The sequence below is a fragment of the Pocillopora damicornis genome, chromosome 1 (genome assembly GCF_964200805.1).
Source record: "Pocillopora damicornis chromosome 1, jaPocDami1.2, whole genome shotgun sequence".
Taxonomy (NCBI): domain Eukaryota; kingdom Metazoa; phylum Cnidaria; class Anthozoa; order Scleractinia; family Pocilloporidae; genus Pocillopora; species Pocillopora damicornis.
In genome coordinates, this window is record NC_142670.1 from 30,203,427 (window position 1) to 30,218,175 (window position 14,749).

The 14,749-nt window shown below is 37.0% G+C and overlaps 1 protein-coding gene across 1 annotated transcript; it reads right to left on the minus strand.

Annotated features, from left to right (window-relative positions):
• Nucleotides 1-11,133: 11,133 nt before the first annotated feature.
• LOC149053250 (adenosine receptor A3-like) lies at nucleotides 11,134-12,162 on the minus strand. Its single transcript, XM_089182667.1, has one exon. It carries the CDS (start codon nucleotides 12,160-12,162, stop codon nucleotides 11,134-11,136), a length of 1,029 nt encoding a protein of 342 aa, XP_089038793.1.
• Between the last annotated feature and the right edge of the window lie 2,587 nt (nucleotides 12,163-14,749).

The window sequence follows — 14,749 nt, forward strand, 5'->3', positions numbered from 1 at the left end:
GAATGTGAAATGAAAAGTTACTTAGCTTTTTCCTTAAATAACACATTATGTTATCATGAAAGAAAAAACGCCATTCTTTATCATTTTTAAAGACCTTGCCAATAAGTTTAGAGGACGGTTTGCATGTTTGGAGTTGAAGTAGACCTCGAGGGAAATTGATCCGGGCTACCAAGTTGTGTTTTGGGCTAGTAAATTTTAGAAAGGTGGCTAGTAATACAGATAGCCAGGTGTCGAACCCTGACCCTGAAAATAGACAACCAACCAATCGGCTCCGTCTGACATTCTTCTTTCTCTTGCCCCTCCGCTAGAATTACTTTGCATTTGTTTTTGCTTTTGCGAAAATCAATCTTACAGCACTCTCAAGGGTAATATGCCGGTAATATTAGGATGGACTTCTTTCCTTGTTTAGGAAAACAAATAAATATGGCGAGTTTGGCGTCTCCGAAGCTAAATGGAATAGGCTCCTATTGATAGAAGGGATGGTTCGCGGCTCTATAAATTGACTACCTTGAATAACACATGATTCTATCTTTTGTACGAGTATTTTCTAAGTGAAGCCGTTTATCTATTACACCAATCATAAAATTGTACATTCTTCACACGAGGATTGTAAATTAAGATACTCGCCTCTTCATTTGTAACTTTGAAGCCTCGGAAAGTAATTCCCTTCTCTTAGTCCTCTGCCACTCTACAGGCGGATCATATATAAAGGTTCTGAGGACAATGTGAAAGAAAGCAAAGATTAGAGCGTCACTTCATTGGCGCATTTAAGAGAAATTTGCAATTGAGGGTTGAAAGTAATCCTGCTTTATTTCGCTACGTGATTGGTCTAGAAAACTCTTGCCACTTCCTAAAAGATTAAAAACTAAACCCAAACACGACTAAGCCACTCCCACGCTTTTAGCAGTTTGCTTGTCTGTACTCTAATATCTACTTGGCTCCCTGAGAAAATTTCCTTTCCTCTGAATGGATAAAAAGAAAAAAGGAAAAGAGCCAGCCACACCATTTCACCAGAGTGTGCCAGTTTGTATCAAACAAATTATGGTGGGTAAATCTTCGAATGCATTTGTTTTTTTGCTTCAAAGTTACCTTCAAATGGAAGAAGAATTGTCAAATAGCTAGATTACGGCAGCTATACTCAAGAAAATATAGAGTGCAGCAAATATCAGCTCGTATTTGTGACCGTGGAGGAGGTATTGACGGCTGAAAAAAGACCACCTCTCAGTTTCACTTATCGGCTCTACGTGTTTTTTTTTTTAGTCAGTATAAAGTGCTTTCGGTTTTTAATTTAACTCATTTTGATTGGTTACCTGCTCATTTCCGGAAATGCAGTGGCACGCAACTAATCAGGGGAAGTATCAGGGGGTATTTCGTTTTTCAATAGCCTCTTCGGCAGGCTTCTCCTCGCCCTTCCCCCACCCCCTACCCCCACCGTCCATTCTAACCAAACATGGCCGGTCGGATAAACGATTGCGAGCTTCTAACTTTAGCTCGAACTACAGGCCTGATCGAACTAATAAGACGCCTGCACTATAGGCTACAGTGTAGCGGGATAGCTGTTTAATGTAAAATTAAATTGAGAACAAGGCGTCAAGTAGCATATCCTGAGAGTGTTACCACACATTTCTTTCAAGATTTTGATGAAGATTTATGCTCTATGAAAAATGATAACGATACCTTCCTGTTCCAAAAATTAATTCTAAAGATCTAAGTAAAAGGAAACACACAGTTTTCTTCACTGACTTACTTAATGATCAGTTAATGTAAATGTATTTAGCTTCAGATAATAATTTTTACATCAATTTTCTCTCTCTCTTTGCTGTAACTTCTTTAAATTGAACGGTGAAAGATGACTGTTTACAACAAAAGTAAACATCGAATATTGCATTGAGTGACATGTGTCTCGAGAAAATTATCCGGATCATTTAATAACTATTCTGTCTCATTGTGAGAAGGTAGCGCCCGAGTCGGATTGTGGCGAAATTTGAGGCAGGCAAGAAATTTTTGAAGACCTTAACAAACAACTTTACAGTTCTAGGTGTGTGAACCGAAAAAATACTTGTCCACCAAAACTGTCCACCAAAACACTCTGCATCGCCATTTTTATACTTTGGACATTCGCGGCCTTGTTGTCTAAAATATTTACTTTGCTATTGGTGTTTACTTCATTTGAATCTGCTTTGTATGTCGCTGTAGCTGTTCTGTTAGGTCCAACAATCATCATATGTGCCTATAGCATCGGGATCTGGATAAAACTTCAACGCAAAATTGTTTTCTCACAGCATCAAAACAAAGCTTCGCGAAGCAGACCCCCAACAAAGACCCTACTTTTTGTTTCTATACTGTATTTACTATATGTTGGCTCTTTAATCACCTTGAACGTTCTCATCGATTTATTCTAACTCTTTCGTCAATCCAGCTGTGTATGCAATTAGAATTCCTAAGTTTCAGCAAGCGCTTTGTTCTTGCCGTACAAAGAGGAGAGCAGCCATTGAGACGGAACAGATCGAAAGAAGAAATCGAACGGTTGCACTTAGAACGCCATTGATAACACTAAAAATATTACGAGTCGATCCAACTCGCCTATAAGAAAAGTTTAAAAGGGGAAGATTTTCAATCAGCTGACACTGGAGAACCCTCGGCATCGAAACTAATTAGTGAGATACATTAGAAGTAGAAGTCATATCGATGGAGTTTTGTCCGAAAATATGATAATTTCTTACCTGTTCGTTAACATTTTGTTTGAATTTCATCCTGGGATTTAAATATTCTGTTTCATTTATCCTTTCTAAGTATAATATCTTACCATGCTACAAACGAATCACAATTTTTAGTATGATATAATTGTAGCCCTAATGTTATTGCTCAAATAACATCCCTTTGGACTTTCCTAATCGCCTGCAAGTGGAAAGGGCGCCTTTAAAACTCCTACAGATCCTTTTTCAAAGAAATGAAATCGATTTAAGAGGAATGTTCTGAGGTCACTGCTCCAAAAGCAAGTCTTTTTCCTCCAACTGTAAGCTGATCTAAGCCAAAACAGTGTTTGCAAAAAAATGATGAAAATAAAACCCTTCTTGGAAAAAAAAAACTACCATTTTGATGAGCCGGTTGCCATGACGACAGTTAACTTCATGTGTGATATCCTGCTCTCGAAACAATATAAATATATGTTATTCGCCAGCCGGGAGGTCCTTATTGGGAAAAACTGTGCCCGAGAGCAAGAGTAAGCCTCGGGCGGTACTCAAGACACAGGGCACAGTTTTTCCAAACACGGACCGACTTAGGCTGGTGAATAACATTTCTATTTTTCCCCTAAACTTAACGGAATTATTTCCGAAAGAAACGAATGATTTAAGGCTATAATTACGGCAAGATCTTCCATAAACCAAACAGTTTCTGAGTAAGTAAATGGTAAGGCTGAATGTTTGAATTTAGTTTTGTCAAATAAAAGAAAAATCGATTTTTTCGGCCTCTGAAGGTGGGAAGTGACCTTATAATAGATCAGAGGTAATGCAAATTAAAGAGAGAGGCTTCACCGAAACAGTTTCATTTGCGTAGTAATAAGGGTGATTTAAAAGGCTTTGAAACAAATTGGGAACGAAATTAAAATCGACAACTGGAAGATTTGCCGCAGGCCGACTTTGGCCGTTTTCCTGAAAGACTTCTTCTTCCGGTAAGGGCAAAGTCAATAAATGAGAGTTTTATTAATTGAAAATTACGCCCATTGTCGTTTTTGTAATCATGATTCAACGCATTTTCCATCTTGAGCCTTTGCGCCAATGCAGTGTGTGATTATCGATTCTTTTAATTTCATTCATTAATGAAGAAGGCTTTTCTTATTACTAAAGGGCTATTGTGTTTGTATGATAAATAAAATCATACATGGTTGCTTCTAGACATGGTTTTCCTCTTCTCTTGTTCAACTCGACATCCTACTCGTTCGCTGAGCTCACTCGTGAGCTATCGAGTTAAACACTCGAAGAGAAATTCCATATCTATGCGCATTCTCTGTATAGATATATATATATATATATATATATATATATATATATATATATATATATTTTTTTTTTTTTTTGTTGTTTCTCATCCAGAAGGCGATGAACGACGCATGTGTATTTCACCTTGAACGAAAAATACCTTTTTTTGTTATCGTTTGAGAGTCGCTGTTCATGTTAACTTTGATTCGTAATAAAGAATTTTAAATAAACTGGCAAGCGATCAAATTATAATAAAGCCGCAGGTTTATTATCTTTTCACTCATCAATTCGTGTTCCTCACAATGCCTGCCACATACAGCTCTTATAGAGCCAAACTTTGTTGAGAGTAAAAGTGACAGATCAATAGCGCGGCAGTTAAAAATATCGATTTCAACAGTATCATACACGCCCAGCAAGAATTGGAAAACGCGACATCTGCACGTTGCTTTCTAAAGCCCAGCTTCTTTTGCTATTTGAGTACGTACTGAGTAATCCCACCAACTACCTAACTCTTTAACTCCCAAGATCTCATCAGTAATTCTCCTCACTGTCTGCCATACAATTCTTATGATGTCAGTTTGGAGAATTTGGTATTGGATCAACTAAATATCCCCTAATTGATATTTTACTTTATTCTCATCACTTCTATGCTTGATATTGTATTGACATTGTAAGAAGAAATTCTCTCTTAGTCACTCATGAAAGGTAAAGGGTTAAAGGAATTGGAACAATATTGACAACTTCAGCTGGAAGCTATTATTAGCACTAGTTTGGCTGAGCGGAGTAGTGTTTCAGAGCTATGTTCTTTGACAGTGCGTTGATCAAAAAAATGTTTGAGCGACAGAATGGCGAATGACAGTAAAATGAGATGTAATGTCCATAGTGAAAAGAAGTTTGTCTTGGCCAAGGAAATTAAAGTCACGAACAATTTCAAGTGCGTGTTGGCTGTCTTTAATGTATGATACTAAAGTTTTGACGATAGAAGTCATAAATGTACTTAACTCTACATTACAATTTCTTAGTATTCCTTTCTCTAATTATTACGACTCGTTTAATTTCAATGGTGTACGATGGCTGTTTGATGCAAAATTAAACCTTGCATCGAGTAACATGTGGCTAAGAGCTAATTATCCTAAAGTGTTATTACACCTTTCGTCTATCACTTAATGAAGATCATCTCTCGTTGAGAAAGGATAACTTCCTAGTCTGTTATTGTAGAGATTTTGAGTCACACAAGAAATTTGTTAAAACCTTAACAAGCGTAAAACTCTTGCCATTCTTGCCATTTCAACAAGAAAATACATGAACATTTGCTACGTTCTTTGATAAACAGTCATTTTATTGACGGTTTTAGTTGAACCTTAAATGGCTTGTCTACCTGGACCACGTGACTTCTTGAATATAATTACCACGAAGTACAAATACTTGTCAGCCGTTGTTGCTTGGTTTACCGTAGTTCATTTAGTAATAAGTTTATAATGATTGACTCGTCGGCAGGGAACAAAACCTCGGAGAATGTGTCTGCATCCACAAGGATGTTTTCCTTTCAAGGCAGAAGGGATCGCACTATGCAGCACTTTCATTTTATCTTCGGTCTTAATCATTGCAGGAAACTTGCTCACTCTGGTTCTTCTTGCAGTTACCAAACCACTTGTAGGAAAAGTTCATTTTTAGTTCTGAATATGCATATGACGTTTGCTGATTTGATGTTAGGAGCCTTCACTCTGCCCTTTTTTATTTTCTTTGTTGGAGGTTACTATCAGCTTTGAACAGTAAAATATGAGTCTGAACACATGGCCTACCATATATTTTATACAATTTTCGATAGCATGTTTTTGTTTGGACATTCTCTGTCTTGTTGTCTACATTAATAACTTTGTTACATGTTTCGATTTCAGTTGAATCTATTTTGTATGTTTTCATCCCCGTTTCGTTGGGTCAAACAATCATCATATGTGTCTGTAACATCGCGATCTGAAGAAATTTTCAACGCGAGAGTGTTGCCTCACAGCATCGAAATGGAGCTTCGCGAAACAGACGCTTATCAAAGACCCTTCTTCTGGTGTCCATACTGGCTTTAGTATGCTGGCTTCCCTTAATCATCATGGACGTTTTAATCTTTTTAACTACGACATCAATACCAAATAATTTTTATTACATGGTGAACATTCTAAACTATTCTAACTCTTTTGTCAATCCGATTGTGTATGTATTTAGAATTCCTGAGTTTCAGCAAGCGCTGCGTTCTTGCCGCACGAAGAGGAGACCAGCCATTAAGATTGCAAAATTCAAAGGAAGAAACCGAACGGCCGCACATAGAACGCCAGAGATAGAACTAAAAATATTACGAAACGACCCTAGTCACTTGCGAGTTGAGGTGGAACTAGAATATATGGAAACTAAGTTATAGTCAGCTGAGATAAGAGGACCTTCCGCGTTGTTACTGAGTAGTGACATTCATTGGAGGCAGGAGCCACAAATGTGGAGTATTGTAAGAAAATAGGATAAAATTCTTAGATTTTCAATTTTTTACTTCACAGAGCCTTGTTGTTCTATAGGGTTGCTTTTCGCAGCAGAAGCTCACACCAGTTAAGTCTGAATTTCATCCAGTGATAAAAATATACTGTTTTATTTATCCTATCCAAGCAAAATATCTTCTCTTTTTCCAAAAAAATAAACTCTTCATAAATATGATAATTCTAGCTCTTAAGTTATTGCTCAACTTCACACACCTATACTTTTAAGGTTTTCAGAAAATGTCGATGGCCATCTTACGGACGGCGCCCTCAAGAGTGAGAAATAAAAAGTAAGATAAAATAAAGAGCGTACAGCTGTAACTGCCTCCAAACTAAAATTAAGTAAAGTTTAATCAAGTTGTTTTGCCATTTATTATCGCTCGTTTAGATCAAATGCAATTTAAAATATATATGAAGAACACCGAATGCACATGACACCTGCAGGTAACTCAGCCCGTGGACAAGACCCTTTAATTTTGACATGAAAAATTATCACGAAATAAATTTTTCCTCTGAACTTAAGGTTGAATCAAACTTGATGTTCGTAATATAAAAAAGAGCCCTTCGTGAAAAGTGAAACCGCCATTTTGCTAAAGCGGGTTACCATTTTAATAAATAAATTCATTCAAGCACACAGATGTATCCGGTTATCTCGACGGGAAAGAGAACTCTAATAAAACGTCCAGTAATCGTAACTTTAGTTCATATTTAAAACCACAATCTAATTATTAATTTCATATTTCCAGACGCTGAGGCACTCGAGATCTCTCTCTCCCTCGGCCAAAATGTGACTAAATACATTTTTGAGAGATCAACCGACAAAATAGAAGAAATGGTTTAGATCAATTTCTTTCTAGTAAAAATAACTAAAAATAGCACATTGCATCGAATTACACATGTGTGATGCACATTTTCTCTCAAAGGATAAATACGCTTTTTTCTCATATAACATAAAGGAATATTTTTTATTCTCGCCTAGAAAAGGTAACGGTTGTACGGGTTAGGTAATTTGTAGACTGATGACTAAGGAGGGGTCTCAAGGAAACTGAAACGAACCTTACGAGAGTGTTAAAGTGTGTGACTCCGATCGTGTTAACAAAAAATAAATGTGCAGGTACTGCTCGTAATTTGATGCAAAGACATGACACTAAAACGACGCTGAATTCATGAGGTATTCAATTAAAATGTGCTGTCGACGACGGAAAAGAGATCCCGAAATTATCACGATGAAAAAAAGATTCTCCAAAAATTGACCGATTGAGGAAAAAACCCATGAGCGTTCCTCTGTATGGAGATAAGTTACTGCTATACCGTGTTGCGAGCTGCTTTCATCTATTGCTTTAAGAATATTTATCATTCTCGAAAAAGAACAAGGAAAATCGGGAAAGGGAAAAAAACATCAAATACGCAAAGGGAAGAAAACCCATTACATCATTGACATACGGCAGTCCTCTAGACAACGAGCTGTCTCTCCTTTTCGGTTCAGTCTGTCACGCGAGTCCAAAAAATGGCAAAAAAAAGGTCCCCATAAAAAAAAAAAATTATAATAATAACAGTAATAATATTAAATAATACTAATTAAGAAACAAAAACGCGTGTCGCAGACTTTCAAAGTTAGTAATTCTTTCGACAACTATGGAATAGAAAATCAAAGGGCTCTTAGAGCTAGCTCATTCATGTTATGGCTTAGGTTTGTATTGATTTCTTGGACTTGTTGAATATAGGTACAGTTGAATTCGGTTTATGTGAACTTTCAAGACTTATGGAATAAATTTTTCTTTTATTCTTGGGCAGTTGTGTGATAAGAAAACTTGTGCATTCGTTGTGATATGAATTGGAAAAAAAGGTTGTGTGTGCTGCAGGTGGGATGGGAAGAAATCATTAGGCAGACAGTGTCCTTTTTTGTTGGTGCGTGCGTGTGTTTGTGGGGTGGAGGGTGGGCTGGGTGAGCAAAATCAGGCATCAAATGTTGCTCTACAAACAAAATATTAGTAACCCTCATCTTTCACGATCATTTGCATTATTTAATGAAGATTAATCATCTCTCATTGAGAAATGATGACGCCCCACTCGGCTTCTAAAATAAATTTTCATACAGGTTATACAGGCAAGAAATTTGCTTATAAAGGCTACCACTCAGTAATAAAAAAAATACATGAACACCTGTTACGTTTTTTTAATAAATGGACATTTAATTTATTGTGACACGAAGGGTTCTACGTGGCACAGTATTTGTTCAAACTCATTGCCTACTCCAACTACATTAACACCTTCAAAAAAATTATTATGATATTTAAATAAATTTCGGTTAAGATCCCACCAATTAAATCGACCTTTGCATTAAAACACCATGTCACAAGCCTGTCTCTTCGCGGGAGAAACCTCACTAGGGAATCTCAACTGATCAAGAAGTAATGTGGGCGTACGTCCTCATATATTCCGCAAACAAATAACGAATATCACCCGGGAAATATTTAGTAAAGTAGTGCATTTACAGCAAGCGCGTGAGAGCTGTGATACTTTCCGAAAATCAAATACGTAAGGGAGAAGAGTATTAAAGGCAGATAAAAATTTGAATGAGACTGCAATCAATACAAGAGCATACCTTTACGCTTCAAGAAATAACTGACCGGAAGAGTCAGCGGATCAGTAATGTAAACGAACTTTACTTAAGATAATAATTCATTAGTATTTCTCTCTCTCTTTGCTATGGCTCTTTTAAATTCAACGATGTAGAATGAATTTCTAAGGCAAAATTAAAACTAGAGCAGTGCATCGAGTATCATGAGTCAAGCGCAAATTATCCTGAAAGTGTTATTACACTGTTTATTTATCAATTTAACGAAGATTATATCTAATTGAGGGATAATAACACCCGAGTGGCCTTACGAAGAAATTTTGAGCCAAGTAAATTTCCAGACGCTTAGACGCCAAAGCTCTCTTTTTTTCCCTTCTTTGAGCTAAATTCATCACAGTAGGATGAATGTTTAATGCAAATTTGAAAATAGATCAATGCACTGAGTAGAGAGTTAAAGCAAATATCTTGGATGTGTCACAACAAAATTCGTTCATCACCGTAATGAAAATTATCTCTCATTGAGAAATGATAACGATACATGTCTTCGCTTCGAAAAAGATTATTTTTAAGATTCAAGTAAAGGAAAACTTACGGTTTTTCTTGAACGGATCAGTTACCGGATCAGTTAATGTAAATGCAATTAGCTGTAGATAATAATTTGGATCATTTCTCTCTCTTTGCTAAAACTCATTTAAATTGAACGGTGTAGGAGACTGTTTGATGCAAAATTAAAAATTGAAAAGTGTATTATGTATCATGCGTCTGGGGCAAATTATCCGGAAAGCGTTCTTTATACTCTTTGTTCATTGAAATATGATAACGTCCAAGTCTGTTTGTTAATAAATTTTGAACCAAGAAAGAAATTTGTTAAAAACTTATGAAGCGAGAAAACTTTGTATGCAAGTTTGAAAAAAAGTTTTCTTATCACACAACAGCTCAAAAATTAAAGAAAAAATTTATTCTATAAGTCTTGAAAGTTCACATAAACCGAATTCAACTGTAACTATATCCATCAAGTCCAAGAAATCAATACAAACTTAAGCCATAAAATGAATGAGCAGGCTCCAAGAGCCCTTTTATTTTCTATTCCATGGTTGTCGAAAGAATTACGAACTTTGAAAGTCCGCAACACGCGTTTTTGTCTCTTAATTATTATTATTATTTTTTCTTTCATTGTTTTGGACTCGCGTGACAGACTGAACCGAAAAGGAGAGACAGCTCGTAGTCTAGAGGACTGCCGTATGTCAATGATTTGATGGGTTTTCTTCCCTTTGCGTATCTGATGTTTTTTTTCCTTTCTTGATTTTTCTTGTTCTTTTTCGAGGATGATAGATAACAATGACGTCATGGTAACCTGCTTTATCAAAATGGCGGTTTTACTTTTCACGAAGGGCTTTTCCTATTTTACGAGCATCAAACCTGATTCAACCTTAAGTTCAGAGAAAAAAATTATTTCGTGGTATTTTTTTATGTCAAAATTAAAGTGTCTTGTCCACGGACTGAGCTACCGCGCAGGTGTTTTGTGCATTCGGTGTTCTTCAAATATGTTTAAATTCGTACTTTATCTTAATACGCGATCGTTATCCTCGTAATAAATGGCAAATAACATGATTAAACTTTGCTTGATTTTAGTTTAGGGGCAGGGACAAATGCACACTCTTTAGTCTATCTTATTTTCATTTCACATTCTTGAGGGCGCAGTCGGTAAGATGGCCATTAACGTGTTCTGACAACCTTAAAAGTAAAGGTGTGTGAATTTGAGCAATAACTTAAGAGCTAGAACTATCATATTTATGAAGAGTCTATATTTTTCATAACATCACGGGATATTTTGCTTAGATAGGATAAATAAAACAGTATATTTTTATTATTGGATGAAATTCAGACTTAACTGGTGTGAACTTCTACTGCAAAAAGCAACCTTATACAACAACAGGACTCTGTGAAGCAAAAAGTTGAAAATCTAAGAACGTTATCCAATACTCCACATTTATGGCTTCTGCTTCCTATGGATGTCACTACTCAGTAACAACGCTGACGATCCTCTTATCTCAGCTGACTATAACATAGTTTCCATATATTCTCGTTCATCATCAACTTGCAGGCGAGTGGGATCGTTTCGTAAAATTTTTAGTTCTATCTCTAGCGTTCTAAGTGCAGCCGTTCGGTTTCCTCCTTTGAATTTTACCATCTTAATGACTGGTGTCCTCGTCGAGCAACACAAACGTAGCGCTTGCTGAAACTCAGGAATTCTGAATACATATACAATCGGATTGACAAAAGAGTTAGAATAATTTAGAATGTTCGCCATCTCATAAAACTTCAATGGTATTGATGTCTTAGTTATGAAGATTAATACGTTCATGATAATTAAGGGAGGCCAACATAATAAAGCCAGTATGGACACCAGAAGGAGGGTCTTTGTTAAGCGTCTGTTTCTTGAAGCTCCATTTCGATGCTGTGAGTCAATACTCTGGTGTTTAAAGTTTCTCCAGATGGCGATGTTACAGACACATATGATGACTGTTAGACTTAAATGAACTAGGACTAAGACATACCCTGTAGATCTAACTGAAGTAAACTCCGATAGCAAATGTAATATTGCATACAACAAGGCAGCGCATGTCCAAAGTATGAAAATGGCGATGCGGTATGTTTTGGTGGACAGTAATCGGTGTTTAAACGGACAATATACGGCGTACAATCTCTCACAAGATATAAAGGCTGCAGATAGAAATGAGCCGAACGAAAAAATGGCATCGATGCATTTGAATACCATAAGATAAAAGCCGTATTTTGCTGTCCAAAGCTGATAGGCGTCCCCAGCGAAGTAAATGTAAAAGGGTACGGAAAAGGTTCCCAACAACAAATCAGCAAACGCCATGTTTATAACTAGGAATAAACTTTTCCTACGAAGTGGTTTGGTAACCGTAAAGAGAACCAGAGTGAGCAAGTTTCCTGCAATGATTAGGACCGAAGATAAAATGAAAGTGCTGCATAGTGCGATCCCTTCTGCCTTGGAAGGAAAACTTCTTGTGAATGCAGACGCATTCTCCATAGTTTTGTTCACTGCCGACGACTCAATCATTATAAACTTATGACTAAATGAATTACGGTAAACAGTCTTTTTCCGGGAAAAAAGGGTTTTTTCAAAGGAGAGGAACTCAACTTTTTGCGACAACACCAAGCAACAACGGCTGACAAGTTATTTGTATTTCGTGGTAGTTATATTCAAGAAGTCACGTGATCCAGGAAGACGAGACATTTCAGGTTCAACTTATTCTGTCAATAAAAGTGGAATTTTCGGCGTTTGAGTGCATACGAATTAGCCGGAAATGTAATACTTCTGTAGCACGGGAACAGTGGGGACTGGGGCAGTTGAAATGCAGCATGGGTAGAATGGAGTGCTATAGAGGGGATGTTTATCACGTGGGAAAGCATTATAGGCCCGACACCTCGTCTTGCTCACTTTATTTTTTAGTACATATTTGATTTACTGTTGACAGTTCGAGTTTCGCAGGAGTTTCTTAGCTTGTTTGGGTTTCCTAAAACTATTTGGAGCTTTCCGTGCTTTGTTGGAATACATGTTTAGTAAATAAGAGCAAAGACCTTCCAGCCGTGTAGTCTTCGTAGGATGGGCTTTTCAGAGCATGAGCCACGGGTACTACTCAGATTTCCTGCCGAGTTTTTTTCCCTATTCGGGTTTTTTCCGGCAGGTTTTTTCTGGCCTCTGTTCTGACAGTATTCTGTGTAAACTGTCGTTCAGCTCTGTTCTAGTTTTTCCACCGCATGTTTGAATGTAATAGAGGTTGTTGTATAACGTATTGTTATATGTGCGGTGCTCGGCCGAAACAGCCATAATAAACCTAATGGTTTTTCTAATTGGCTGTTTATCGAAAAACGTAACAGCTGTTCATGCATTTTTCTGTTTAAGCGGTTAGAACTGCACAGTTTTACGCTTGTTAAGGTTTTGACAAATTTCTTGTGTGGTTCAAAATCTCCACACTTGCAGACTAGGAAGTTATCCTTTCTCGATGAGAGATGATAATTTTTTTGAGCAACATACTGTCAAAGAACCTACCTCTGAAACACTACTCCGCTCAACCAAACAGTTCGTCCAGCCACATGTGTCTAGAGCTAAATATCATGAAGTGTTATCACACCTTTCGTCTATCACTTAATGAAGATTATCTCTAAAATAATAAATTAAAGAGCGAACAGCTGTAACTGCCTCCGAACTAAAATCAAGTAAAGTTTAACCATGTTATTTTGCCATTAATTATCGCTCGTTTAGATCAAATACAATTTGATTTGCATTTCTCAAGCCGTTTGTCATTTTTTTTGTGAATATTTAATTATCTTAGCGCAACGCGGCAAAAATAGATCAGGTGACTAATTATTTAAAAACCTAGAAGTTCGTTACGCAACTTACATTTCAAAAGTGTCACCACAGATCGCACTTCGAAGCTTACTAGCCGCATATGGAACACAAATTGTAAGTATAATATTTTTCCCGTCGCTTCAACCGAAATCGACATGTGTAATAACCTTCTTTGTCATATTAATTTAATTTTTCAGTTGACTATATTACTACAAGTGCAAATAAATTCCATGTACGGTCATGTACGCAAAAATCAGTTAGTGGTGAAATCTTCAACGTAAAGTAGCCCTTCAATCACAGGAGCGAATCACAATTTAAAATATATACGAAGAACACTAAATGCACATGACACCTGCACGGTAACTTAGCCCGTGGACAAGACACTTTGATTTTGACGTAAAAAATTATCACGAAATAAATTTTTCATCTGAACTTAAGATGGAATCAGGCTTGATGCTCGTGATATATGAAAAAAAAATGAGCTTTGACAAAAGCCTAAATATTCGCGCTAAAAGCTGAAAAATTATTTTGAACCCTGAAAGGTGCTCATATAGTAGGCTATACAAACAAGGAAATGAAAGTAGAAAAAAGAAGAAAATAGCGAACAACAAGCACTTAAGTCTAATTAACTTATACGTACCCGAGCAACGACGTCCCGCGTGCACTCCTCAAGCTCATCATTTGACAGGCAGTTGTGTAAATTAATCCCACTCTCAAAACAAAACCTCCTAACTGACCTCGAACTAAAGCCTTTCTTGTCGGGAAATCTTTCTTTTAGCAATAAGCTCACCTCGGAGAGTGTTTTTCTTTGAGTTATTATAAGATCCTTTATGTACTCAGCACTGAAGTCGTTCATGTTTGGAAAAGTGCTGCGCGGTAAATATGAATTTCCCGCTTCCTCCTTTCCAGAGAAGTGTAGCGTGGGAGGGGAGGGAGGGGGACAGGAGCAAAAAAAAAAATTTGCATGGAGGAAAGGGGATCTGGGGAGAGGGCGCTAGGGGCAAAAAATTACCGTGCAAATGGACCCCTCACCCTCCCTATTCCGATTTGGCACTTTCGTATTTTTTTTCATAAAAAAAAACGAAAATCAAAAATTGACATAAATTTTCAATTTTTGATTTTTAACGAAAATTGAATGGACGAATGACACGCGGACCCATCACACCAACTAACTCACGCACACAGTGAGAAGACTAAATGAAGGCTTGAAATGATATTAAGAACGATTGTGATCAAGAAACGGGCAAGGGATATTCCACATTAGTGCAAATAATCGTGAAAGATGATCGCGGAA

Coding starts and splice junctions, on each gene's coding strand:
- LOC149053250 (XM_089182667.1), bottom strand. CDS start 12,162: ATGATTGAGTCGTCGGCAGTGAACAAAACTATGGAGAATGCGTCTGCA.